Source organism: Ambystoma mexicanum, chromosome 9 (assembly GCF_040938575.1).
Source record: "Ambystoma mexicanum isolate Mex_15411 chromosome 9, UKY_AmexF1_1, whole genome shotgun sequence".
Classification (NCBI taxonomy): Eukaryota; Metazoa; Chordata; class Amphibia; order Caudata; family Ambystomatidae; genus Ambystoma; species Ambystoma mexicanum.
This window is the reverse complement of record NC_090931.1, coordinates 921,584,358-921,610,772: the sequence shown is the minus strand read 5'-3', so window position 1 is coordinate 921,610,772 and position 26,415 is coordinate 921,584,358. Positions and strand designations below refer to the sequence as shown.

General features: G+C 41.2%; 1 protein-coding gene across 1 annotated transcript in view; it reads right to left on the bottom strand.

The window, feature by feature from the left end:
* The window catches only part of TTN (titin), a 364,996-nt gene that overhangs the window by 106,313 nt on the left and 232,268 nt on the right, over positions 1-26,415 (bottom strand). The window contains exons 181-209 of the mRNA XM_069616101.1: positions 24,671-24,797; positions 23,115-23,257; positions 18,137-18,260; positions 17,783-18,049; positions 17,185-17,282; positions 14,727-14,895; positions 14,315-14,581; positions 13,950-14,219; positions 13,141-13,419; positions 12,522-12,930; positions 12,289-12,413; positions 11,932-12,198; positions 11,076-11,345; positions 10,054-10,356; positions 9,639-9,941; positions 8,605-8,792; positions 8,371-8,485; positions 7,826-8,110; positions 7,586-7,737; positions 5,663-5,810; positions 5,282-5,459; positions 5,070-5,191; positions 4,689-4,976; positions 4,299-4,595; positions 3,991-4,177; positions 2,859-2,974; positions 2,472-2,771; positions 987-1,286; positions 330-435 (exon numbers count right to left, since the gene is read on the bottom strand). Coding sequence (XP_069472202.1) covers positions 330-435; positions 987-1,286; positions 2,472-2,771; positions 2,859-2,974; positions 3,991-4,177; positions 4,299-4,595; positions 4,689-4,976; positions 5,070-5,191; positions 5,282-5,459; positions 5,663-5,810; positions 7,586-7,737; positions 7,826-8,110; positions 8,371-8,485; positions 8,605-8,792; positions 9,639-9,941; positions 10,054-10,356; positions 11,076-11,345; positions 11,932-12,198; positions 12,289-12,413; positions 12,522-12,930; positions 13,141-13,419; positions 13,950-14,219; positions 14,315-14,581; positions 14,727-14,895; positions 17,185-17,282; positions 17,783-18,049; positions 18,137-18,260; positions 23,115-23,257; positions 24,671-24,797 — 6,203 coding nt within the window. The remainder of the gene's footprint in view (positions 1-329; positions 436-986; positions 1,287-2,471; positions 2,772-2,858; positions 2,975-3,990; positions 4,178-4,298; positions 4,596-4,688; positions 4,977-5,069; positions 5,192-5,281; positions 5,460-5,662; positions 5,811-7,585; positions 7,738-7,825; positions 8,111-8,370; positions 8,486-8,604; positions 8,793-9,638; positions 9,942-10,053; positions 10,357-11,075; positions 11,346-11,931; positions 12,199-12,288; positions 12,414-12,521; positions 12,931-13,140; positions 13,420-13,949; positions 14,220-14,314; positions 14,582-14,726; positions 14,896-17,184; positions 17,283-17,782; positions 18,050-18,136; positions 18,261-23,114; positions 23,258-24,670; positions 24,798-26,415) is intronic.

Genomic DNA, 26,415 nt, shown 5'->3' with positions numbered 1-26,415 from the left:
ATCACAATTAAAGTCTAATTTGTAAACAAGTGTTTGCTGCTCATGTTCTTATTTAGGCTTAGAGACCACATATGCTTGTACTCTATAGCCGTAGATCCTTCCAAGATATTGGTAAATGATGTATGTAGGAGCGCCAATAAAAACGTGCAGAATAGACAGACATCATGGCCAATATGCACATGTCTTTGATGATTTCAGCGCAGAACTTTTCACACGATCGCATGCATCTATGTTGTGAAGCACAGAACCACATTAAGGCAAGCAGTATGATCTGAACACATTATCTGGAGTCTCTAAAACATGGACATGAGCATATAACACTGGCGTACCTTAGAATTGGTCTGCCACCGTCATTTTTGGGAGCTTCCCATTTTAGGTCAACGTGTCTCTTTGTTACATCAACAACTGTAAGAGCATAAGGTGGTCCAGGAGTAGCTGAAACAAATCCAATGAAAATGTTAAGAATACGAAGCCCGCAAATATGTGATGGATTCACACTCACCTGCAACATGTTATTTGAAACAGGGAGTTCCTAGTTTCAAAATGCTGGAATGGGCAGAATAATAATAATTTATTCATTTATTTATTTGCATATAGTTCCAGAAAAAGAACTATAACTATATACAAATAAATAAATAAATAACCATTGCAATTAAAGTCTAATTTTTAACTAAGTGATTGCTGCCCATGTTCCTATTTTGACTTAGAAACCACTCATGCTGCCTATATTGCCTGTTATTTCCCCAGAGTTGAGTTATTGGACCAAAATGAAGTCCATGAAGCACGGCATTTTGGATGGACATGTGAGAGGCGATATAGAATAGATACCAGTCTAAAGGACTATAGGAATGTGGACCAGAGTCCAGCCAGTCGACACAGCAGCACAGACCTTAAGAGTGCCATATCTATAGACTCCATCTCTCGTACAGCAATGTTCTGATGCCTGGAGGCCCCATAGTTGGAGCTGCACAGTTGGAAAGACTTACTGAAGGTGTCTTTTGCTAGCACGGAATCTTCCAGTTCACAGTAGTCGCTCTGTCCGACAGCATTTTCGGCGGCAACTCGGAAAACATAGAGCGATCCCTCGGACAAGGGTGTCACATTGCATTTCACGTCTTTGACTGTGGTGTCGACGACTTGCCAGCCTTTGCGTCTAACATCTCTCTTTTCCACAATGTAGTTCGTAATCGGGGAGCCACCGTCTTTCTCGGGTGCTGTCCATTTGAGATCGGCAGTGTTCTTCGTAATATTGATAACTTCGAGCCAGCGAGGCGGTGAAGGGGGGTCTGTTGAAAGAGAAGCACAGATAGGTGTTAGTCAACGTGATGCCAAATTATTGACATGGGGTAGCTTTACAATTCACATTTTCATGGGTTTCTCTAAGGAATATTTGATGACAACCTATTATTGTCAGGTATAAAATATTTCAAATAAACAAAATGGGTGTCATTATGTACTGAATGCAACGTTATTTTTAAATACTGTTGGTAGACGTTACCACCTTTGCAGTGGGGTTTTATTTAAAGAAACACGCAATTCAGAGGTTTGCACTGGCAGATCTGCTATTTCTGCATAGAACCTAGAGGTATTCCAGAAATACCACCTCCTCAAGCGGTAACCTTAATGCACTTTTAAAAAAAATATATATATTGGTTTCTATCCATTCCCATCTTCAATGTGAAAGTGGGAACACATAATGCACAGTAGTAGTGCAACCACCAACATGCATTTTTCAATGCAGAGTATGGTTAATACTGACCCTTTTCCACTATATGGGAAACATAGCAAGAGGAGGCATCAATGTGCCCACTATTTCAACCCTTAGCATGGCCCATTTTTGTTTTGCTGTATTACATTCTGATTACATTCTGCACAGTGAGAATACATTTAAAACAATGTTGCACCAAATTGGAATTGGTGGAGGTAAAAATGGGCAAATAGCATTGGCTGTATTCTGACAGAATAACACCCGTGGTATTTGAACCAACCCTGAATTTGAAACAGTAAATCTTGTGGTATTTGGCAAATACTGCTGGAGTTACTACTGCCACCAATCTCTTAATGACCCACAGCGTATAAAACTAAGCGTAGAGATGTGGGTATCTCTGGGAAGTGTTCCTTTGATGTGTGATATACCACGGATCTACAACAGACAGCAGGTATTGTGCCAGGTGCCTCACAAACCTTCTGCACGAACAGTGGGAAATGTGGCACGTGGATCACTGAAAGCAGGATGCGAAGGGACCCAGTAAGTGGGATAGTACAGTGTATACCTAGATTTTCCAAACTTACAATTTGAGTCGCGGAACAACGCAGCAACTTGCCCAGAATCACGTACATTTTGGGCAAATACTGCAACTAAAATTCAGGTGCCAGTGTCAGCATCCTTGCCACTGGATCACGCCACCGCACTGTGTGTGTCGCGCTACAATCAGCACTACACGCAATTTGCTCCTCTTGGTCTCACTTACTCAGTCTTTCCTTGCAGAGAACTGGGTCACTGGGCTCACTCGGCTCACTTTCCCCAGCCTTGTTCACAGCTCTGACACGGAAGGAGTACTCTTGCTTTTCCATCAGCCCTTTGAGGAAGTGTTCGAGGGTCGGGACGCCTTCAGCCACTCTGACCCATTCATCAGTTCCGGTTTTAAGCAACTCAATGACATAGGACTCGATCTTGGCACCTCCATCATGCTCTGGCTTAGTCCAGTTCAGGAACAGTGATGTTTTAGCAACGTCCTTAACAGTGGGCTTACCAGGAGGCCATGGTGGGTCTAAAATCAGAAAACATAGGAGTCACTTGTTAAACATGAACAATTAGATTGTTTCAAATTGTAGATTTGAAAGGAACACTGCCGTACCAATAGGATCTTTCACTAAGATCTGGTCGGTCTCCTTGCTTGGTTTCCCAGGTCCTGCAATATTTTCTGCCAAAACTCGGAACTTGTACTTCTTTTTGTTGGTAAGACCTTTGACCCTGCAAATTGAGAATATATTGCTGTGTTAATCACATCCAGGGCAACAGGTATACTTCATGTGCCTCAAATTGCTTATGATAAGGTGAAAGCAATGCTTACATATATTAAGACAAGGGAGCTAATACAGCTATTGGGAAGGTAGCCAAAGCAGGGAATTGGACTCTAATAAGTTATTAATGAAATAATGTATTTTGACTTTCTCAGAATAGAAGCTAATCTCGATTATCTTTGCATATGCTGTGCAGTTTCCTTAGAATAAAAGACTACATGAATAGTTGTGACTTTTAACCTATGGGTAAGCTTTCCATATCCCCTGTGTTCACAAATCAGTCGCGACAGAATGTGGTTGGATTTGCCTAGATAAAACATAGCATTTTTATATACCACTTCATGTCAGATTCCTCCCATTTCTAAGCACTCTCATAATATGTGTTTTGGTTACCAAATTCAATGTGTTGACCTCAGAAGAACGAATAAAAGGGCTAAGTACTCGCTACCTGGATTCCAACCAGTGGCTTCAGGTTGTAACGCATCAGATGTGCATAGATACGCTTTCAGTACAAATGCCATTTGAGGGAATATGTCAGGAATAGATGATGAGAGTTATATGACTACGCCCCCAGTGCCATCGCACAAGTGCTGTATTGTGTACAGGACTTGGCAACTGCTCTCAGATGTCTTTTTAGTCTTTATTCTTGTGTTTTACGTGCACTCCACAGCCATTTATGGAAAATGCTCAAATACTCTTTGAGCTTTAATGTACTTTAGCAATGTGTATCTTTCCCAATAAGGGTTTAATTCTGACCCACACTCATTAGTATTTATTTCTCTAAAACAAGTAGATGAAGAAGATCTCATTTTAAATCCATTATCTCAGAACTCTGAATTTATCTTGGCTTCTAAAACCATCTGAAGCGATTGGTGTATATACTACCATAACACGGTACACTTACTTTGGGTATGACAATAAGTAAGCTCTGATCATTTTCATATATAAATGCTTCTGAACATTTACCTGAATGATGTATCTTTGATTGGAATCTTATTGCATCTTATCCATTTGTCATTTTCAGGGTCAAATTTCTCTACCCAATATCCAGTGATTGGGCTCCCGCCATCTTCATCTGGTTCATACCACGTTAATGTCAAAGCATCCTTTGTGATTTCAGATGGTTCCAGACGTGTTGGGGGGCCAGGTGGATCTGTATTGAAATATATTATTTGTAATTAACATACCTATTATAAACTAATGTGCTAAAAACTACACATAATAGATAACCCAATAGCTGCTAATCCTAGGCATGGTGCATGAAATTAACTTACCAAATGAATATTTTGCTATGATGGGCATTGACTGAACTGGCTCTCCAATGCCATACATGTTCTCAGCGCTGACTCTGAAGATGTACTCTTTCAGCGCTGTTAGGTTTGTAGCTTTGAAGTGTGTTTCTTTGATGGTTGATGACAGTTTGTGCCATATTTCACTATCAGCAGCTCTCTTTTCAAGAATATAGTTTGTGATTCGGGATCCACCATCATCTCTTGGAGGATTCCATGTAAGGACACAGGATTCGTTTGTAATTTCAGAGATGTCAAATGCAGCTGGGGGCCCAGGCTTGTCTGTGGAATAATGTTAAAATGTGTTAATCTGCTTCAATCAATGTCTGGTAAAGTACAATCTGTCAATGTTTAAGTGGTTTTAATCTAGATTACCTAAAATGTTCACTTCAACAACAGCGTTAGCACGGCCAGAGGTGTTGACTGCCTCAATGATGTAGGTGCCACTGTCACTTCTTGTGCTCTCTGTAATTGTTACTGTTGATTGACCAGGCTTGGTTTCAATAGTTATTCGGTTGTCACCTCTCAGAAGCATTTCAGCTTTGTTCCAAGTAACTCTGGGCTCGGGTTTGCCAGTCACTGTTGCAGGAAGTTCGATCTTAGATCCAGCTTTTACAGTGATGCCAGCAAGAAGCTTGACATCCAAGAAGATTTCAGGGGCCTCTGTTCAATGAACAAATTTAATTTACAGTTGTAAATATTACCCATGATACGAAACATTAACTTGGAGAATTTCTAAATAGGGAAAAAGCATACCTTTTGGATCAGTAGCCAGAATATCTTCAGTTGGCTTGCTTGGTTTGCTAGCACCTTGACGATTCAAAGCTTTGACTCGATAAGAATACCACTGACCTTCAGTGAGGTTTGTAACCTCGAATCTATTCAGTAAACAGGAGAAGAGATTGTTAAGAACAGAAAAATGCCAATTTTAACACAGTCTGCTTTCTTGTTTCAAACGTAACACTCACTTTGTTTCAGCAACAATATCGCCACATGCTTCCCATTTGTCAAAGCCGCGTTGACATTTCTCCACAATGTATCCTTTAATTCTTGAGCCACCATCATATTTGGGTGGTTCCCATGTTAGGAAGATTCCTTTGGCAGTTGCATCTCTCCATTTAACATTTTCAGGTGGGTCAGGAACAGCTAGTTGATAGAAATGTGCAAGTTGATTTGGTATTAAGGCAAGAATGCAAACAACGTTCTAACAGTTTAATGCATGCCACTGAATATATCGAACTTTCCAAGAAGACAAAAATTGTCTTTGTTCCAGTATCACTTAAAGGGCACATGGTATACACGTGAAAATATTTCAAATCACACATTTAGATAAAAAAAAAATAACTCACTTGCTGGAGCAGACATGTTCACAGGCTCGTCAATGTATGCAGGTTCTCCTGGACCGCATTTGTTGCATGCTAATACCCTGAAAAGATATTCTTTTCCTTGGAACAGATCCGGAACAGTGAATTCCAGGTCGATAACCTGTTCTGCCACCTACAAGTACAAATGGGACCCAGTTTACTTCAAAATGTATTTAAAACTAGGAAGCACTAATACAATATACAATGAGGAACTCCCAAAATTACCTGAAAGTTCAACTGATATACACTGGAAAAAGGTAGTTCCCTAATCGCAATATAGTTCTGAAAGTTTTACTTTCACCTCGAAAATGATTTAAACATTATACTGTAACCCGTGACCCAAGTTGGGAGTATGATTTTAAACATGTATTTAACACAACCTAACATCACGCAACATAGTATTTACATCACTATTGTGCAGTTGAAGCTTTAGTATTCTGAGCCGTATGGCTTTTATTATGAATTCTAATTGCCAAGCTAAAACACAATCAAAGACATACACTAGTCGTGCGCTTATTGATAATTGTGTGAGCATCGACCTTTCATGTAAAGAGCTAAAAGGGTCTATTTAAGACTTAACATCTCATTCTATACTTTCAAAATGTTATCTCCATTTTCACATTATCCGCTGCCTTGTTTGTCAATGCACAGCTAAGATCACTTGTGGGGCATTTGGAGGGCATCACAGGTGTGTTTGTCATTATCGAAAAAACAAGTGTAAGGCATTACCTCTTAGTATCTGAGTTTCTTGGCAACCAACTGTCTGTACCGACAACCAACTTAATGAAGATGGACTATGGAAGCAAAGTTTGCACCTGTCAAATGTTTTTTAATCTTCATAAAGGATGATAATTGGGACCAATCTATTTAAGAAAAGTTCCTATAATATTTAAACCGTACCATGATCTAACATATAGTCTAGCATTGGTGTTTCCAGGAGTAAGGTTAACTTATTTTCCTCAGTTTTATTTCCACCACTTTGAATCATGGAATACAATTCACATAAATGCACACACCCCTTTTAATAAACATGTGACAATATGTCAACTGATAGAACATTCCATATGTGCTTTTCCTTAAAGTGCAAAACCTCAGAATCATGCCATTTTGGGACTTTCACTGAAGATTGATTCAATTTCAATGTGTGTTTTAAGTATAAATTGCTGTTTAAAATGCTATTGCTGCATCCTGTAACATATCAATGGTGCAGCAATCCCAAATTCACTGTAATTAATGGGACTTTATTATTTGTTAACTGTATTAATGTTTAAATGTACAATACAGCCTTCACTCTGTTTACGCATGTCTTTGTCTCCCAAATGTCTGAAAGAATGACTTTTCTTTTCCAAATGTTTTTTCTCAAATCTGTCTTTCATATTTCTTCATGGTGGTGCTGTGTGACATCTGATAGCACTGTCTGAGCTAAACTCACAACATTGTGAACTATCAGTTGTGCTTGTTTGTAAGATTTATCAACAATGGCATGAGTGTTGAACATTAGCTGGTGGCTTATATATTAGTGTGAAAGAATGGGGTGCCCATTCATAAAAAGAAAGGATGGAGTGGGTTACAAACTACAAAAGTCAATGTAAAATGCACAACAATACAGGTGATTTCAGAACATGTTGATTGTGATGTTTAATATCAACTTCATACTCAGTGTTATGTGTCCTTATTTACATATTGATATGCATACAATTCAGGTCACAGTAATATGTGCCAGCAAGCAAACTTGGAGATTCTCAACCAATGCTTTATATCCTATGGACTATAGGCTTATACATGTTACCTTTAATGTGATAATTGCATGCTACCACATCCAGTTAACTGCCTGGTGTTCTTGCCTCCAGCATAACATAAAATTACTATAAACACATTCCCGTAAAATTAAGAAATAATGAAACATACTTTAGACCATGTCTTGCGGCTAACTTCACGCTTCTCAATCACATAGCCCGTTAGTGGACTGCCTCCATCACTCTCAGGTGGCTCCCATATCAAATGTACTGAGTCCCTGGTGATTTGCCCAACTTTCAGCTCTTTCGGGGCGCTGGGGCAAGCTGTGAGAAAAACACAGAATCCCTTTAGTCCGAACAGTATGCTGCATAATTACATTTTTTACATTGGCAGAAAAGCAGAAGAACGTACCAATCACATTTACGTTGATTTCTCCAGAAATGGACAGAACTGGGTTTTCAAGTTCAAGAGTGTATACCCCCTTATCTGGCAGTTCACTTGGAGTAATGATAAGCTCGGCAAAGGTGGATGAAGTCTCGATCTTCACGCGTTCGTTATTTTCTAAGACATTGCCATGAACGGACCATTTGGCAGTAGGCACAGGATAGCCCGAAATTGGAACACGGATCTTCAGAGGCTCTGGAACAATGACTTCCAGTCCATCTTTGAATGCACTCAAATCCATAGTGGGTCCAACTGCAAGATCAAAGTGAATACAATTAGATACTTAACACAGAGCATCAACAACCATTTTCAATCATGAAAAGCTGTAAAAACATAGCTTATTAATGGATTTCAAGTTACACTACTTTCACTGTTCCCAGTGCTAAGAGGCTGATGGGTATTGGAGTGCTCTATAAAACCCTATTCAAATCAAATCATTGCAAGGAAGGTGTTTCATTATTGCCAACTTGCTGGTAGTGTTCATAAAAGAAAGTATTCAGCTGAAACCTTACCATGTTTATCATCTGCAGTTAGTGGGCCGATAGCCTCGGCAGGGTCTGAAACATCAGCTTCATTTTCTGCAGAGACCCGATAATAATAGCTTGCTCCCTGTTTCAAGCCAGTGACCTAAAGCCGAAAAAAGATCTTTAAACAACCATGTACTGGACATCTAGAGTTTCAATGTAAGGTGCCATCACGTTTTCCCAACAAATTGTCCATCCATATCTGAAAAGGATGTACTATACCTTGTAGGTGAGATCAGTAGCAAGTCGCATATTGCACCGGATCCATTTATCACTTCCCTCCTCGCATCTTTCAACAATATAGCCCAGTATTGGACTACCTCCATCTTTAAGAGGTGGCTCCCATGTAAGCTGAACAGATGACTTAGTCTGGTCGGCATGATTAAGGTTGATGGGAGGGCTTGGCCTCTCTGAAAAACAGCAACAAAAAAAGATGTGTAAATATACAATTAGTTTTAGCTAAGCATGCTTTTCGGAGCCATCATATTTTTGGTGCCCAATTCAGTGGGCCGAGATCCCCCCTGGGCACACGAGGAGGAACGTATTTAAAAGTGCTCTATGCAGCCTATGCAAGGGGCAGGGTGAGTCCATAAGATGTGTTAGCTATCAAGTCGGAGTAGTGCAAAGTGCGGCTCCTGGTTAGTATTACTTTTCACAATAATGTATTTTCTAATGTTGCCGACATTGTTGCCGGCTTCCCAACACACTCAAGAATCTGTACATGCTTTTTGGTAATGGTAGAATACAGAAAGTGAGCCCGGTGGGATTATCTGACTTTTATCAATGTACTTAACAAAATGCTACTGATATTGTTTTCTCCTTGCTGTTCTATATTGAATAGTATGTGTGTGATGTGTGTAGTCTACATACTAATACCCCATTTTTAAACGTTAGAACGGCTGAAAAAGACTACTAAGCATATTGTGACTATCTTTTCACCGTCCTTTTACAGCATTTGAACTCCTGTTATAATGGCATTTAAGAGAACTCCAAATTAAAAAGGGAAATGTCGACATTGTAAGCTTAGTAGCCATAACTGAGTTTCAAGAGCTACTTGACTAACAAAAGGCAGAAACATTTTAAACACTTTGCTTGTTCACAATTCTCTAAATGTACACATTTCCAAAGGCAGAATAGTTTTCCCTGCAGAGGCGTGTTAACTAATTAAAAGATTCTTGCATTCACTTTGGCCAATACCTATGTTTCATATTTGGCATGTATTCCCAGAGGAATTGTACACTTATTTCATTACTCACCAATAGGATCCATAATTTTCACACAGCGAGTAGCAGCACTAGGTTTGCCAATTCCAGCTTGGTTTTCAGCACGCACTCGGAAAATGTATTCTTTGTTTTCTACAACATCATTTAGGGTAGCAGCAAGCTCTTCTGGGCTGGTTATCATAGCAGTGTCCCACTTAATGGATGTTCGGTCGCGCAATTCAATTATGTAAGCTGTAATTTCTGAGCCGCCATCATACTCTGGTGGCTCCCAGGTAACAGTTGCGCCAAACCTGGTCACGTTGCAGACATCAACATTCAGAGGAGGACCGGGAACATCTAAAATGTGATACAATGGAAAGAGTCAGGGCTGGTTGACCAAAAAGAAAAGTTGGACATAATTTTCTACAAGACATGGCAACGTTCTGTAAAACGGACACATGTTGCTTACCAAATTTGCTCTTCGCTTCAACAGGTTTGTCGGTTTCCACAGGTTCACCTGCTCCTACTCTGTTCTTGGCGCTCACTCGGAAGAGGTACTCTACACCTCCTTTCTGGAGTCCAGTGACTGTATATTCACAGCTGTCTGCATGATCAGTTGCCAAAATCCAGGTTTTGCGTTTAATGTCGCGTCTTTCTACTACATAACCCAGGATCTTGCTGCCGCCATCAAATTCTGGTTCTTCCCAAGCAAGGCTCACTTCACCATCATATGTTTCAGTTACCTCTAGGTTTCGAACTGGGCCTGGAACATCTGCAAAATGAGAACAAAACAATGCTTATTTTGGAGTCCACCAAATAATCCATTCAGTTCATCTGAGGACAAACACTGTGTATCCTCGATTGCCATCCTTGTAACATTAATGTTATGTTAAGAAATGTATTCTTTACTGAGTTAAATTTTGTGTCCTTTTACAACAAAGCCATTGCGCCATCCCTTAGCTCTACATCAACGTTTTTCTTCATGAAAAATGTCTGGAACAATTTTGTGGGTTTTAATTCGATCGGAATAAGAGAAAATAACGCTTGACAAAACTGCTGACAGATTTAGGCCCACTTTCAATCTCTGATTCATTCTTTGGTGTCACTTCTTTCATTAAATTATGAGTCCTCCTTGTCCCCTCTTTAAGGGAGCAGGTAGTGTTTTTTGATTTGTCTGAAAAAAGACTTTCTTTTTGTGTCTCTTATAAGTGCTTAGCAGTGATGCCTTTTCCAACAAGGACCACCCGATCCTTTATTTTTGTAATTCATGCATGCTGCTCTAACATAGCGATTAAAAGACAACTTAGTGAGCAGTGAAATTCTATGCTTCCCACAAGAACTAGGAACATAGTTCTCAGGATACTCGCAATGACATAATAGCGGTGGCAATGCCATCTGCCTCCTCTGCATTGCCCAGCAAAAAGGCTCATCAGTAGGGGAGGCTTCCTGTTGCTGTTTGATCATGCAAGCCCTAATAACTGAATGACTTACCGATCACATCTAGATTAATGAAGGCTTCGGCTTTTCCATGTTTGTTTTTGAGAATAATTCTATATCTTCCTTTGTCGGATTTCTTTGTTTCAGTGATCCTGAAAGAAGTAGCAGTTGGTGTTGTGTCGACATGCAGATCTGGCAGAATGTCTTCTTCCCTCATCCATTCTGCTTCTGCTCTTGGGTAGGCATCATAGGGCACAGACATCGTTAAGGGTTTGCCAGCATCGATCACAATGTTTTGATCCGCAGTCTTGATTTTAGGCGCAGCTAGGAATAAGAATGTACAGTGAATGCTTAAATTCAGATAACATCTTAGAATACCAACACCAAAGTATAACATTTCATTCTTGTAACAAAAGGGGTTATGCATGTGCATAACCAAATCAATACCTAAATTAGCTGTTGCAACATGAGATGTTAGCGGCTATTATCATAGCACCAGGTGGTGACAAATAGACAAAATATGGATAATGTCATCAAAGAAGATTGATGTTTCTACAAAGGCCAACTATAGGGGTACTGCATATCAGGTGCAGTTAATGGAAGGAATGAAAATATGTTCTCCGATTTTAAATGAAAAATTGCAACTTCATGTTTTTTAAAGAAATAAAGCTCATGTCTCAATGAATGGAGCATTGCAATGCATTGTGTTCGTGTTATGTTTTTAATAAATGTTGACTGCCTTAATATGTAAGGGGATATCATTGAAATGACGATAGACATTAAGCATTACATTCGCATGCTGACGACCAAGGTATTTGTGGCAAAGCCATGGAGGTGTTGCTGCATGTATTGCAGAACACCTTTGGCCTATGTTGTTCACAGAAAAGAGTCAGTGCAACCAGAGACTTACCAGCCAGCTCAAGCTTGGCTCTTGCTTCTTTATCCTTGGCAATGAACCTGTATTCGCCCTGGTCACGTGGCCTGATCTCACACACTTGAAGCCTGTGCACTTTTCCTTCACTCATCATCTGGTGTTTGTCGCCTTGCACAATAATCATGTTATTTCTGAGCCATTTGACTTCCACTCTGTCTTTGTTCAATTCTGCTTCAAATATTACATCTGATCCTGGAGCCTCAAAAGCATCTAGAGGTGGACGGATGATTTCCACTGGGATTTCTGAACAAAAAGAAGGAACAACATCTCAAACCAAGTTGTGCGGTTATGTTGGTAATGGAGAGAATTAGAAAAAAAGGTTTTTCCACTTACCTTCAACGAAAAGTCGTGCTCTCGATCTTCTGTCATCTACTCCACAAGAATATTCACATTCGTCTTCTGGTCTGCATTCTTTTATTACTAGCCTGTGTAAGCTGCCATCTTTCTCAAACTGGTATCTAAATAAGTAAGAACATTTAGGAATAATGTTACATCTCCAGTAACTGAGTGTCAACATGCAAGCCATTTCACAAGCCACATGAGTAAGAACATGATTGGCTGTATACCTTTTCCCCTCTCGTATTTCCCGTCCATTTCTGTACCATTTGACGTTTGCCTTCTCTTTGGAAAGTTGGCAAGTGAAGACAGCATCTTCAAATTCAATGACGGTTTGGTCTTGTAGATGCTGGGTGAAGTCAGTAGGAGCCTCTGTGATGATAAGTTCTGCCACTGCTTTGTCTTGGCCAGCAGTCACGGTGTATTCCCCTTCATCCACGAAACCGCAGTCTTTAATTATAAGGGAGTGCTTGTACTTGTCCACTTTATACAAAACGCGCCTGTCGAGGACCACTTCTTGGCCATTCTTCATCCATGCAACTGTAGCATTGGGACGGTTAACTTTGCAGCAGAACGTGACAGATTTCTTCTCCATAGTCTCAATGTCTTCAATGGGTTCCACAATCCTGAGATCCTCCTCTGTTAAAATGTAGGAACATTTTGATTTTTTTTGTGATATGCATCATATAAACAAAAGAGCAATAGAACTCATGACTTCAACGTACATCCCGAAGGAACTTCAAAATAGTGATACAAAAAGTTGAAATTAAAACAAACTTTGTGTAAATTACCCATGCCTAGTTTACGTATGAATGATCTTAAATACAATACAAATTCAAAGAGTTTTACCTTGTACAGTGAGAGCAGCAGAGCACTTGACGTGTTCTCCCCGGTGGTTTGTCAAAGAAATTGTATAGGAGGCTTGGTCATCCTGCTGCGCATCTCTGATTCTGAGTGTGTAGACCAAGTCTTTGTGGACCATGATGTATTTCGGACTATCAAATATTGCTTCATCATTTTTGTGCCACTTCGCTTTGGCCCCTTCAGTGTTGACTTCACAGTTAAAGACAAGCTCCTGTCCTTCTTTAACTTGTTGGTCCTTAATTGGAGTTATAATCCTGAGTTTTTCTGCAAAATCAAAAAGAAGGATCAGTATGTGTTTGCAATGTGGCTTTGCTATGTTTAAGGCAACATTAATTGAAGTCTTAAAACTGTGTTCCCGTATAAAATATACACAGTTTTCGTTGCGTGCATGGCAGTCCACATGTGAATAGCAAACATGCATTTATACAAATATAGCCCCAAATTTTTTCGAATTAGATTTTTAAAAGGAAGCTCATTTGGTAAAATAATCATTTAGATCATGTTTACGCATGCCTCATTTACTTACAGACCATAGGACCTAATTGATATGCATTTGTGTTATATAGATACACAAATGAGGCTAGATACACAGAGAGGGTGGCTCGCACTGCGATCTTTATGTTAGAATCATGTCACACGACGCAGAGTGCAAACGCAAGTGTCTAACTCACCAGGCTATTTCACAGGATACAGAACATCGTTAAATGGACTGAGACGTTGACTTTTAGGCCGCAGTAGAAGGGAGGCTAACTTGGTTAAGACAAACCAACTGTTTGTGGAAATAAAGAACTTACCAATGACTGTTAAATCAGCCGTTGCTCTTGAAGCACCAACCATGGCAGCATAGCTTCCCTCGTCTGTTTTGGGCACAGAGTCCTTAACAACAAGAATTCTCCTCTTTCCGTCGGAAATGATGTCGTATTTCTCACCGCTCTCAAGTTCGGCATCACCCTTGAGCCACTTGACCTCATAGGCATCCTTGGAAACAGAGCAGACAAATTCTGCTTTCTCTCCTTCAAGCACTTCAAGGTTCTGTGGCCTGGAAATAAATTCTGCAGCAAGTTCTGCAAAACACCACACAAGAAGAAATTAAAACGACACAATAGTATTTGCTTATTTTGATTGCCTAGGGCCAAATTGTCAGAGGTATGTTCCTTACCATTGATTTTCAGTGTGCCGCTTGTGCGTGACTTTGGAAGTCTGCAGTTGTATTCGCTAGCATCATCTAGATTAACATTTTGAATGACCAGGATCCTCTTCCTGACATCGGCAATATGTTCATAGCGGCCGCCCTCTGGCAACTCCTCATCTCCTTTGTACCAAAGCACCTCCGCGCTAGCCTTAGAGACTTCACAGATCAGTTTCACTGTATCTGTCTCAGTGGCTTCAATATTGGATAGATTTTTGGTGAAAGTAGCTTCCTCTTCTGCAATATCAAGCATGGAAAAACACAACATCAATACCTTTAGTTAATTCCCTGTTACTGATTATGAAAATGAATTACATCATAGCATTTCAATAATATGTTCAGGAATTGCTCCATACAGATAAGAGAGATCATATATTCGTACCGATCACTGTAAGCATTCCTGATGTTCTAGCGGTTCCCGATTCACAGGTGTACTCTGCTTCATCGTCAAATAAGCACTTGTTGACAACCAGAGTGCGCACAGCACCTTTAGAAATGATGTCATACTTTTTGCCCTTTCTGATCTCAATGCCATCCTTAAACCAACGGACCTGTAATAAAGAAAAGCCATTGTTACACTACCTGTCAATGTCTTGAAACTAGAACTCACATGTATCTTTTAGCATAGCTTTGAATTATTTTCAAAATGTGGACCATCGCTGCTCCACGCAGAGGCCCGTAACTAACTTTCAGACCTTGCAAGAAAGGAATGATCATTATTAACGTCCTCTTAACCAACTCCTTTCTTGTAGAATTTGTCGTTCAAAAAATTGAATTCGGCTTGTCCAGTATACACTGCATCACTATAGGCATGCGTCAATAACTAGTGCAATGAAATGAGTCCATCTAAAATTTAGATGAACTCATTTTATTGCACTAATGTGTTTGTGCATGCAATCCGTTGAATGCATTACAGTGCTAGAATGACGCCAATGAGTCTGCACAATCACATACCCACAGACAAAAGCTAGGCTAATTGCAGTGCACATCTCAAGTAGTTCTCTCACAAGAGGTTTGGGTATTTGAAAGGTACAGGCATACTTTCTGGAGGATTAGCAAAGGGAAAGGGCAGGCGATCCTGTCCTGTGTGGGTGGTATCATTTGATTTCAGAATGGACGCAATCACAATGTCTCCCCTTGACATATTCTATTAATTGATGCTTTAATTGTGTGGTGTGCATGGGCTATGTGAGGTGAGCCCAGGCAAGGCTGTCCATTTGGAAAGTTGGCCTACTGAGATGGTTTACGTCGACGTAACTTGTGCAAAAGACTTGATGAAGTGGGCTAGTTATTGAATGGCTCTTTGTAAAGAATAGACTTAGAAGTACACTAAGGACCTGATTCACAGAGCAGTTTCCAATGGGGTTTTGCCATTCTAAAATGATTCTGCAGATCAGGCCCTACATATCGCTAGGGAGAGCTGGGTGGACATATCTGGTGGAAGAGAATTTGAAAGCTGAACTTTGTTGCTTTAATGCATTTAAATACCTTTGGGTAGTAGTGTGTGGTTTAGATATGGTATGTTGTTTCCTAAAGAACGTACCGTCTCCACTCTGTAGGCGAATGGCAAAGCGTACAAAGCTTTGTGGAATATGCAAATGACTTTGAACTCGATTTGATGATCATTGTCATGTTTGTTTTTAAACTAAACCAACATTGCTAAAACACTAAAACAAAGATCTGTGTGCTTTGTGCTATAATCGGGCCCAAAAAAGGATACACAAATATCAGAAAGGACAAGCCAAACAGTTACATTAGACCTTCCTGCTGGACCAAGAGATGGCAGTACTCAATGTGCTCTCACCCTACTAAACGCAAGTTCCATGCCTTTAGTCATGCACCTTAAGATGTGTACCCTTCAGTGTCATGTCTGTTACCTACAGTCTGGCTAGCCGCACTGCTTCTGAGATCAAAAGCCTCTAGCACACTCTCTGGAACAGCCAGCAAGACTTCCACTTCATCTGAGTTGCGTACCACAACCCATTACCAGAAATTCTGAGCATCTTTGTCATACACAAGAATATTACATGTATTTTATTTACATAGTACTAACATGTCCAGAAAGAGCATGATTTTTCAAATTTCAACAGCGATTCCATTCACAGTCTTATGACATGAGACAACTGGTGCTATGTTATTAGCCCGGTAGCCATGTCTTCCAAACGTGGACCTTACACATCTTTGAAAGAATTGCTAGAATGCAATCCTGTTGAACAATAACAATGATAATATCAGGTTATTATATCACGGTTTACGTCGGATTTCTCCCACTACTAAGTGCTGTAATAATAGCTATTAATAATTCCCAATGTAATGGTATTCCATTTATCGACGTCAGAAGCTTGAAGGGTTGAGCCTGTCCTCCTGAGATTCAAACTTTCAAAATGCAGGTTTACTCTGAGTCAGAGGCGGGAGCTCCCCTCGTTGAGATATCTACCCACTTTAGGCATAAATATTTTTCTTGCTTAAAGCTAGTGATGGGAGTGCTTTGCAGTCTAGGTTCCTGGTCCCATGTAGGACAATCAACGCTACGTTTTGTAGCATTCATAGTGAATTATGTTTTCTGTGGGTGTAACTATGGAATGGTTTGGCCTAGCTCGCTCGGTCCAGTTTGCCCTGAGTATTGATGAATAATCTCAGTATATTGGTGTGAAGCACACTACAACCTAAGAGTTGCTGTTGAGTAACTGGCTAACCAGCTAATGAAGGCAGATTGGTTGCCACGCGGAATGGCACATTCCACAGAGATGATGGTACTGACTTCCAACCCAAAACATTCCTAGTTGATTAGCAGTAAACAAAAAAATTAAATATATTCTCAAATGACAGAAACTACAAACCTTGGCACTTTCACGAGAAACTTCACACTCAAAGCGAGCCACCTCTTTTTCTTTAACTTCGAGATCCGAGAGAGGCTTTGAGAACTCAACATGTAGAGCTAAAAATAAAAATAAAGAGATGAGTGCATCAATGTAGTAGTTAGCATTGCTAAATTCCAGATCTATCATTAAAGGAGAGACATGTTATTGGCAGAGTAAACAGGAGAATCGTTACCATAGTAAGCTGTGGTCATTAGTTTCAGTCATCATGACTGAAAAATAGAAGCCTTCTGGCCTTTAATTGAATGTTAAGCTTGAGCATGATTCAGAGTTCTCAACTGAATTGAAAGTGTGTACATATTTATACGCAAAAGAGAAGGTTCATATGATCTAGTCTAATAACTTCCTCATCTATCTTGATGTAGTGCTCTGTGGCATTAGTCCTGAAAGAATGGACTTGGTACACAATAAACTTATATAAATTTCACAATTTTAATTCATTCTCAAAGTAAAAGAAAACACGTCGAAAAGACAGGACCCAGGATTTCACCCAAAGTGTGTACGGCATGTGGGTTCTATAGACTAACACTTCTAATAATCCTGGGAAAAGGTTGCTTACGTTCTACATTCAGGAAGGCAGACGTCTTGAAGTCCTTGGCATCACAGGTGTATGTACGAGTATCATCCAATGTGCAGCCATGGATGATAAGTTTCCGGACTCTTCCTTCTGAAATGAGATCGTACTTCTTGGTTTTGTGAATTTCGGTTCCATTTCTAAACCATCGGACCTCTGCATTCTCTCTGGAGAGTTCGCATTCTAGTACTGCGGTGGCTTCCTCTTCTACCGTCTGGTCCTCCAGGGGCTTCGTAAACTCAACTGGTGGTTCTGTAAGAAGATGCATTGCAAGTTATAACACAGGCAAGACCCTTTTCCCCATGGCATAGTACAACTGAGAAGAACAACAGGTTTTACCTTTGACATTAAGTTTGGCTTCGGTTTTGAAATCTTTAGCTGTTAGTTTCACTTCACCAGCATCGCCGAGCTGAGCATCCCTGAGAATAAGCGTGTGGATTCTTCCTTCGGCGCGTGTGACAACCTAGTCAATGGAGAGAAACGCTTAAACCACCATCTAGAACTTAGCAAAGCATTTCAATCCTCTGTGTCCTTTCTTTAGTGGCACCTTGTAAATGGAAGAGGTCTGTCTATATATATACATATATAGATATAGATATAGATATCTTTTGTTATATGTGAAAGTCTCTGTCTCTCAATCTCGCTCTTTCTCTACATATACATACACATAGGGTCAGGATCATTGCAGTCAGGTAGGACAATCTCCTGTTATGATTGTGTGTGATTTGTGTCTACTCTGTGAAGGTCTGCTCTGCCTGGATTCTGCTGATTTGATTGCGTGGGTTCCGCAAAAGCCCACATGTCTCTTAGTGGCTAAATAACAATGATGTTCACTTTCTGTGGTGGCTTTAATACAATACAGTACACAAAAAGGGGCAACCTAAGTGTCTCACACGCTTTGGTGAAATTATCTAGATTGTAATGATAGTTAAGATTCAAGATCTAGTAGGCTGCTGCGTGCTCCTGTGTTCAAGAGGAAATGCCCTAACCTCTTAATTGAACATAGGAAGGATTGTGTGAACACTAGATATAATGTACTGGGCCCACCTAGGTTATTATATAGCAATTTTTATTCATTGATGAAATATAATCTTACTAACAAAAGCATCTAACGTCCTAACTAAGCCTACAAGTGTTTCAACTTTATGCAGTCTTTTTCAAGGCATTTATCGTATTATATGGCCAATTAGAATTAATATCAGGCCCACGAATTAGCATCAGGCAATGGTTTTATTGACCCATGTAATCATCATCTGTTATATGATGTGGGCCATTGTTTACCAGGATACAAATATTGAATCCGGTATATTTCTTAAAGTTCAGTGCTTGAGATAAATTGTGTTTGGATAAGTTTTAAATGCACTTCCTTTTTAATGTTGTCTTGAAACACTTAAGTGTCATGTAAGGCACTTGGCCGCATTCAGCCTCCCGCATACAATTCTTAGCCATTAACAATGCTGTTTACCTTTCTGTGATGGTCTTTTTATTGCAATACCCTGTCATAAGAACATAATACTACTACTACTTTCATGTTCCCCATGGTGTAGTATCTTACTGTGCTATGCAAGTTGCCAAATTTGCTAAAAATACATGTTATTCACCGGTACAAAAAGTGGAGAGCACACAATTGCACTATATTTGACAAATGTATATCGAAAGCATATGAACCACCCATAGCTTACAAAACTGGATATCTGCAGGTTAAAAGAAAGAGTGATTTTTTGTACCCAAACCAATTGTGTTAGATTGCTCCTTTGCCGAGGCACCCCACAAAAACACCATCCAAAACAAAGGGATCAACCTATCAGCAATGTGTGTTTAGCTATGGGGTTCTATATACGACAATTGTGATCAAGGGATAATTGATATGCTGCATAATTTGTACATTGTCAGTGTTGGTTGGCATTGTCATTTATTTCTACACTTATATATAGGTGCAATACACCTGTGTTCTTCTGTTGTAGTACCTCCTAATTTACTTTGGGGACCACCTAAATATTGTAGTAACACAAACAGTAAATGATTCTGAAACTGTAATGGCTTGGCCATTTTATTGTGTTAACCATCCGTTGAATATATGGTATCCCTGATGGTATCCCTGATGGAAGAGAGGGATGACCATATAACTTGTCCATAAAATTGCATGTTAGGGGAGTGTCTACTGGGGAGGCCTGACAATCGCCTAGCATGGGATCCCATGAAGGATTAGATAGTGGGTATAGGGGTTCGCATCTTATTTGATTTATCCCATGTTTTAGCTAAGGTTGAATTATATATGAATGTATGATGTTTTCTGCCGTCATCTCTCTTTCTGAAACACAATGCTATACAAAGGCAGCTATCTCACAGGGAATTGGTATGTTCCAGCGTATGTGGTATGTGGATTACTATGTAACATGGTTTACTGTGCCATAAGCAAGTGCTAGAGAGACTATGATAGAAAACAGAAGGAACGAGGAGAGACTATTTTACGGATTTAATTTATAATGTCTCAGCCTTTGAGGAGCATCAACATCACCTGTGGAACTGAATGCTGTAAGAAAACATTGCTAGATTGTTTACGGGACTAACTCATTCCTCAATTCACGCATGAACACAGAACTCAAAAGTCACGCCATTTGGAGTCTGAATGAGGACTCATTAGAGGAATTGAAAGTAATACTTGGATTATTTAATGCCTTTTCTTTTTAAATTGCATTGTTTAAAGTGCAGACCAAGCTGGAGAGAGCAGCACAGCGATGCACAGAGTGTGGGTAGCCAGCAGTTGGGCTGCCATCTTTTAACAGTAGCACAGTACTGTGGGGTCTGTGCGTCCATTGCTCCTGGGATGCCATTGCTTCCCAGGTCATAGCTACCCCCAGTAGTATATCACAGAGGAGGTGATCATGCGGGGTCCTAGAAGTCCAGGATATTGTGGAAACTGCAAACACGACTAAGACACACTAAATCCGTTTTGCTATGCACAGCTAAATTGTCAGCAACACTGGAGAGGGTTTCTGTACATGTAATGGACCAGTAAAGGGGGAACTGAGCTCTGAACTGAAAATGGCTTTGTTCCTTGTGCTTAACACACCTCTGCTGCCTTCAGTTAAAAAACTGTTTCATCAGATCTTGCTTTTAACACCGAATCGCATTTCACAAGAATGCACAGTAATCTTCCCTGCTGAGATGGAATCAGCAGGCACAAAGCAAGCGCTACCAGTGAATGCGAACACATGGACTCATACAGGGAACGTTGTTTAAGTAAGAGGAGGAAATAAATAACTTGCATGCTGGAAGGTTATTGCATAACATGATGGGCACGGACAGAACCCACATATGAGGGTGAGGTTGACTCATAATAAGACTTACTACTTTATTTGACCAGACGATCAAAAAAGCCTACTGTTTGTCATTGTGATCACACCTAACACATTCTTCAGAGTTACAGTCCATATAAATGCACTTTCCGTGCATCAAGTGATGGGACGACAGTAAAGAGTCAACTCATAATATTGCCTAGTGTTACTTCACAGTTGGGTGGGATGATATGAGAAGACAATCCTGCAGGGGGCTGTGTAAAATATGTATCTTACGTATAAAAAGTAGTAACATGGTATTTTATGTAAAACTAACAAAGAAGGGCGAAATGAAAAAATAAGGTTTGAAATGAAACCCCACTGATCCTTGCTATACCCAAACGGGATTAGCTTCTAGAGGGGGTGCTTGGCGAGGTTCTTATGAAATTGGTGTCACTGTGTTGGTGCATTTTTAAGTCAAGCACTGCACTGCTCATGTTATGAATGTCCTGCCATATTAGCCTAGCATGCTACTAAAGGATGTAAGAAGTGCAGGGCGCGCGCAGCGGTTTGCCCGTTATGTGAGGGCCGCATTGCAATAATAAACGATTACGCGTGGCTAGCTGCTGAACACATGAGGCTCCTTATTTCCTTGGTACAGCAACATACCAACACATGCATGATCATGTGCAATTGCACAGACGGCCCTTTGCAGCAGATAGTCCTGTTACGCCATTTGATCGTATCCATTGATAGCATTCATCAGATTTAAGGAATCGAGTGAATAAGATTTAATTATATTGAGATGTCTGTGCACAGCTGGTACTAACCATAAGCATTGTAGCTATGGACTGTTCCAAATTTACTGAAAGTGGAAAGTCAATTTGTTTGAACAATAACTCCCATCACCGCTGCACAAGCAAGCACTTTACTAATAAAGAGTCCCGATAAAGATTTTGTAGCGATTAGAAGTTCCTTTTTTTTTTTTTTTGGCTGATCATACTCGACCTTACACATTTATACAAACAAGTTCCTTTAACTGGGCTATCGGAATACCAAAAAGCAGCACGTGATCTGGCAGAGATGGCTGGCTTCTTAGGCTAACTCGTCTTTTGGAAAGATAGCAATCAAGAGCACGCAAGCATCAGGTGCGGTGCGCCTGAAACCAGAACTTGATTTGCAGGGCCGAGCAGCCGGATCACAAATGACAGTGTGTGTACAAAGTGAATTCATGTTACACGGAGACAGGAAAGGGGGATATGTGTGCATGAGGTGCAAATGTGTGATCCTGTTGCGGGACTTGTGCCTCGAAGGCTGGGGGCTTGGAAGGCCTTGTGGCCGAGCGTCGTTTCATTAATAAGAGTGGTTCCAAAATGTCCGCGTTGGCATCCATCTTATCCTAGCCCGCATTCTGCGCTTCGGGAAGCGCGCCTCTCTAAGTGAATGCTATTCACAGTATGCATTGCAGTTATCGCTCGGGAAGCATGCTATTAAAAACTTCCTGGGGCCCCGAGCCTCTTGCACAACGCCAGCACTTGAGTTGGGGTTAAAAATAGCCGCCGAGAAACGCTCGGCGTGCAGATCTGCCCCTGGGCTATCTTGAAGGTCGGATCAGTTCGCTAGAGTGGAATTCCAAACCTGCTAACCCCCTTATACAGTAAGGCTGCCATGTTGTGAAACATTAACTCAATTTGCGATGGTGTGCTACAGCAGGTGTTTGGGGCATGGCCTCGTTTTCATAACGGGATTCATGCACAGCTTGAGGGGTGCCACCTCATAAACAGTGTACTGTATGATGCTGAAAGCAGCAGGAGTTTGATCATCAGAGACCTTTTACTGTTGAAAAGAAAATATCCCATAAGACCAGTTTTAAAAGAGTCTTCAGATCAAATTCCATTTTGCCGGGTGTGCACCAAGACATGTGAATATTAATTAATTAGTGGATCACACCCTGTGAAGTTTGAGTTAAATGAGGTTGGATCCCAATGCATTAGAGTTGATAAAGAATTTGAAAGCAAGCTCTGTGTGCAGAGCCTTACCTTATCGCTGGGCTCCAATTTCTTGTCATTGAGGAACCACTCCACCGGTATACCCTCATAGGACAGCTCGCACTCGAAGGTGGCCGACTCGCCAGCCGTCACCGTCACATCCTTCAGCGGCCTCAGCAGGCCGATCACCCGAGCTTTCCCAAGAGAAGACATATCCAGGTTATTACTTGCTTACTCCCAAGAGAGTCGCTGCCCCTCACCCCTTCCTCTCCATGGTGGCTTCCTACACGAGAGCCCACCACCGCAGTGAATCTATTTAACCTCGGCAAGCAGAAGAGACCACCTGAGGGAAAAAGGGGGCTGGCCCTGAGGGGCCTTCCTCGATGGGGATTGGCCGTCTCCTCCTGGGAGGACACTGTCAGCAGTAAATGTGCAAAGCACCGCCCTCCTATTCCAGCCCTCCCCCCTGCCACATGCCTGCTGCTCCAAAAGGAATGCGCCTTCTAAAATAGCACCGTTTCCCACTGAAGGGAGTCAGCATCTGCCAGCCTTATCTGCCACTGTCCATCAACCCGTTTGCGCTTTCCAAATAGGTCCACTAGCATTACGCAAAGCGCCAGCACAGCATATATCTATGTTAGCCACACTTCCCTTTCATAACAACCCATTTTGTAACATCAGAAAGCATTCTGATTCAGTCTATACATTAAGGCCCTGATTCATGGAATTATTTGCGTGGAAAACGGGGATTTGCGGGCCATTCTGCCTGCAAATCCACATTCGTCAAACAGGGATTTGCGGGCAGAAAGGCACGCAAATCCACGTTTTACACGCAAATAATTCCATGAATCGGGGTTTAAATGTTAAATGTTCAAAATACACAAAACGGATGGATGTTGGTACTAAGCCATTCTAGGCAAGTGCCAGCGTAGACCGGTTCCATTGTATACGCCATTCTACTTTTGTTTAGTTTATTTGTTTTTTGTATACTAAACCTAATTCCAGGCAATTCATACCAGGAGATTAGCAGATTAAATTGATTCTGATTTGCGTGCCGGGCATTCATTGGCACAAAGAAGAAACATACATTCGCCCCCATTTTTACTGTTGTGTAATGGCAAACAGGCCTTGCTGACAAGCCCTACCACATGAACATTCTGCTACAGACAAAAATAGAGGAAGCTGATTTTGCGGTAGGTTTGCTATTTGCATAAACCAGAATGGAGAAAATTCCCTAGGTTAAACCTTGATCAAATCTTGTACATGGGAAAAGTTGGAAAGGATTTGTTTGTTCTGTGAAAAATGAGCACAGCACGAGTTTGCTCCATTTTCTGAACTAGTGCAAAATACGCACACGCAAGTGGCGAGCCAATCCGCATAAAGGCAATCCCTCCATCTTTAATACTTCAGTACGTCCAGCCACTTTCCTCCCTAGCCTTGTGCTTCGCTTCCCTTGTAAATCTACTCCTGAATTGATGATAGGTTATTTATAACGTGCTTAATTACCCAGAGGTTTCTAAGCGCAGGGATTCAACCTGTGGTGCTCTGTGTCGTCTTGCTTCCAAGGCGAGCACGTTGCCCCTGAGCTATTCTCCCGAGACAATTACCTTTGACTTTCAGGTGTGCGTTGGACTTGGCGTTGGCGGCTTGGAAATCCACCCCTCCAGCTTGACTGAGTTTAACGTTGTAAAGAATAAGGAAGTGCTTCTTGCCCTCTTCCTTGATTTCACAATCCTACAGCGAAAAATCATAACATCTTTTATTAACAGACGCATTCTGCACATTTTGGAACACTTTTACAATTGGTGGACCTAGAGCTCTTCCTAATGACTGTTCTCAAAGCAAAATTACATGTGCCCAATTTGTTGGGCTGAGTCGGCAGAACCATCGACCCCACATCACCAAGACGAGAAGCCACCAATTGGTCATTCTTTCTATAAGGCACATGTACAACACATGTACAACAGTTCAGGGATTGCAGGAGAGCACACTTACACTGTATGAATGTACTCGAATGGAATAGTCTTCCTTTCAAACAACAAAGCCACAGACAAAATACTGGTGGTACAATGATAGAGCAATGCCCGAATGGGTTGAACTGACAGACCAGTGCAGGCCGGTTTTCTGGGTCAATGTGGGGCAGTTAAACAGCATTGGGGCTCATTCACAGAAGCGTTGTATAACGGCACAATCCCATTGCAAAACGCTCTGTGAATCAGCCCCACAGAGTACTGGGCAAAAGGTCACTGTGACCGATATTTCTGGCTCAGTGTGCGTCATAAATTCGACCATGCTTTCTGTTTTCCAAATGTTATCCACTTTACATTGCTTTTTGGGCCTATTGTTTTGTCACCGCCTGGCCCCTCCAGGGTTCTATCAAAAATTGGTCAGAGAGCACATTATACTGTAGGAATCCAATATAATGGCAGCCAAGTGCATATGCCTAGCTGGACCTGTGTTTGCGTATACATGTGGAGGCAGTGGAATAGATGGGCAAATGAGCAAGGAATGAGGGCGATGGGTGGAGCCATGTGCTGCTCGCTAAGGAGGCACATGGCCAGAGGGGTCTCCAGCACTAGGGACATGTGGCTGGGGACCAAGGTATGCACGATCAGGGGACTCCGGGCCAATAGGAAATGGAAGAATAACTAGGCGCAGAAAGACAAGGGCGATGGCAGACTGATGTCCAGGGTATGAACACAATGCTGGCCTTGGATACATTAAGAAATGGGATCGGGAGAAATGTCAAAGCGAGATGTACGGCCACAGCTCTGGGGCATTCTGCCAGTCCGCTCTGACAGCTGATAGAGCACTACCCACTGCCTTTTATGCCGCATGTCCATATCAGTCAATCATTCACCAACACAATGTTTAGAGTTCATGTTATGCACGAAAATTACAACTTGAACTCTGTGTTTGTGGTTTTTTTAAATGTTTTTCCAGGCGATGAGGATGCTACATGGCAATGTTTGGGAAACTCCACAACTGGTCGAATTAAGAGCAGAGGGAGAGATACTCTGATTTAGAGTCAGTGACATCCACAAGATATTTGGCCACAGCGACTCTTGGAATCTACAAATCATTCAAGAAATTCTTCACGCAGATCTGTTAATGGTAATAAGATATTTAACTAAGCAGCAGACAGAGAGAAGAAAAACCATGTCCGCACAAGGTCTCAATTTGCCAACTGGATAGGAGCGAAACATTGCATGGATTGGTGGACCTGACCTGCATCTGCTGTATCCTACACTTTCAGAAGAAAGTCCCGGACATGTGTGAGGCGGGCAACGTAGGCCGCTGTAGCAGGATTCAATTGTGTTCTAATGTTCATAATTATTCATGACCCCCAGAG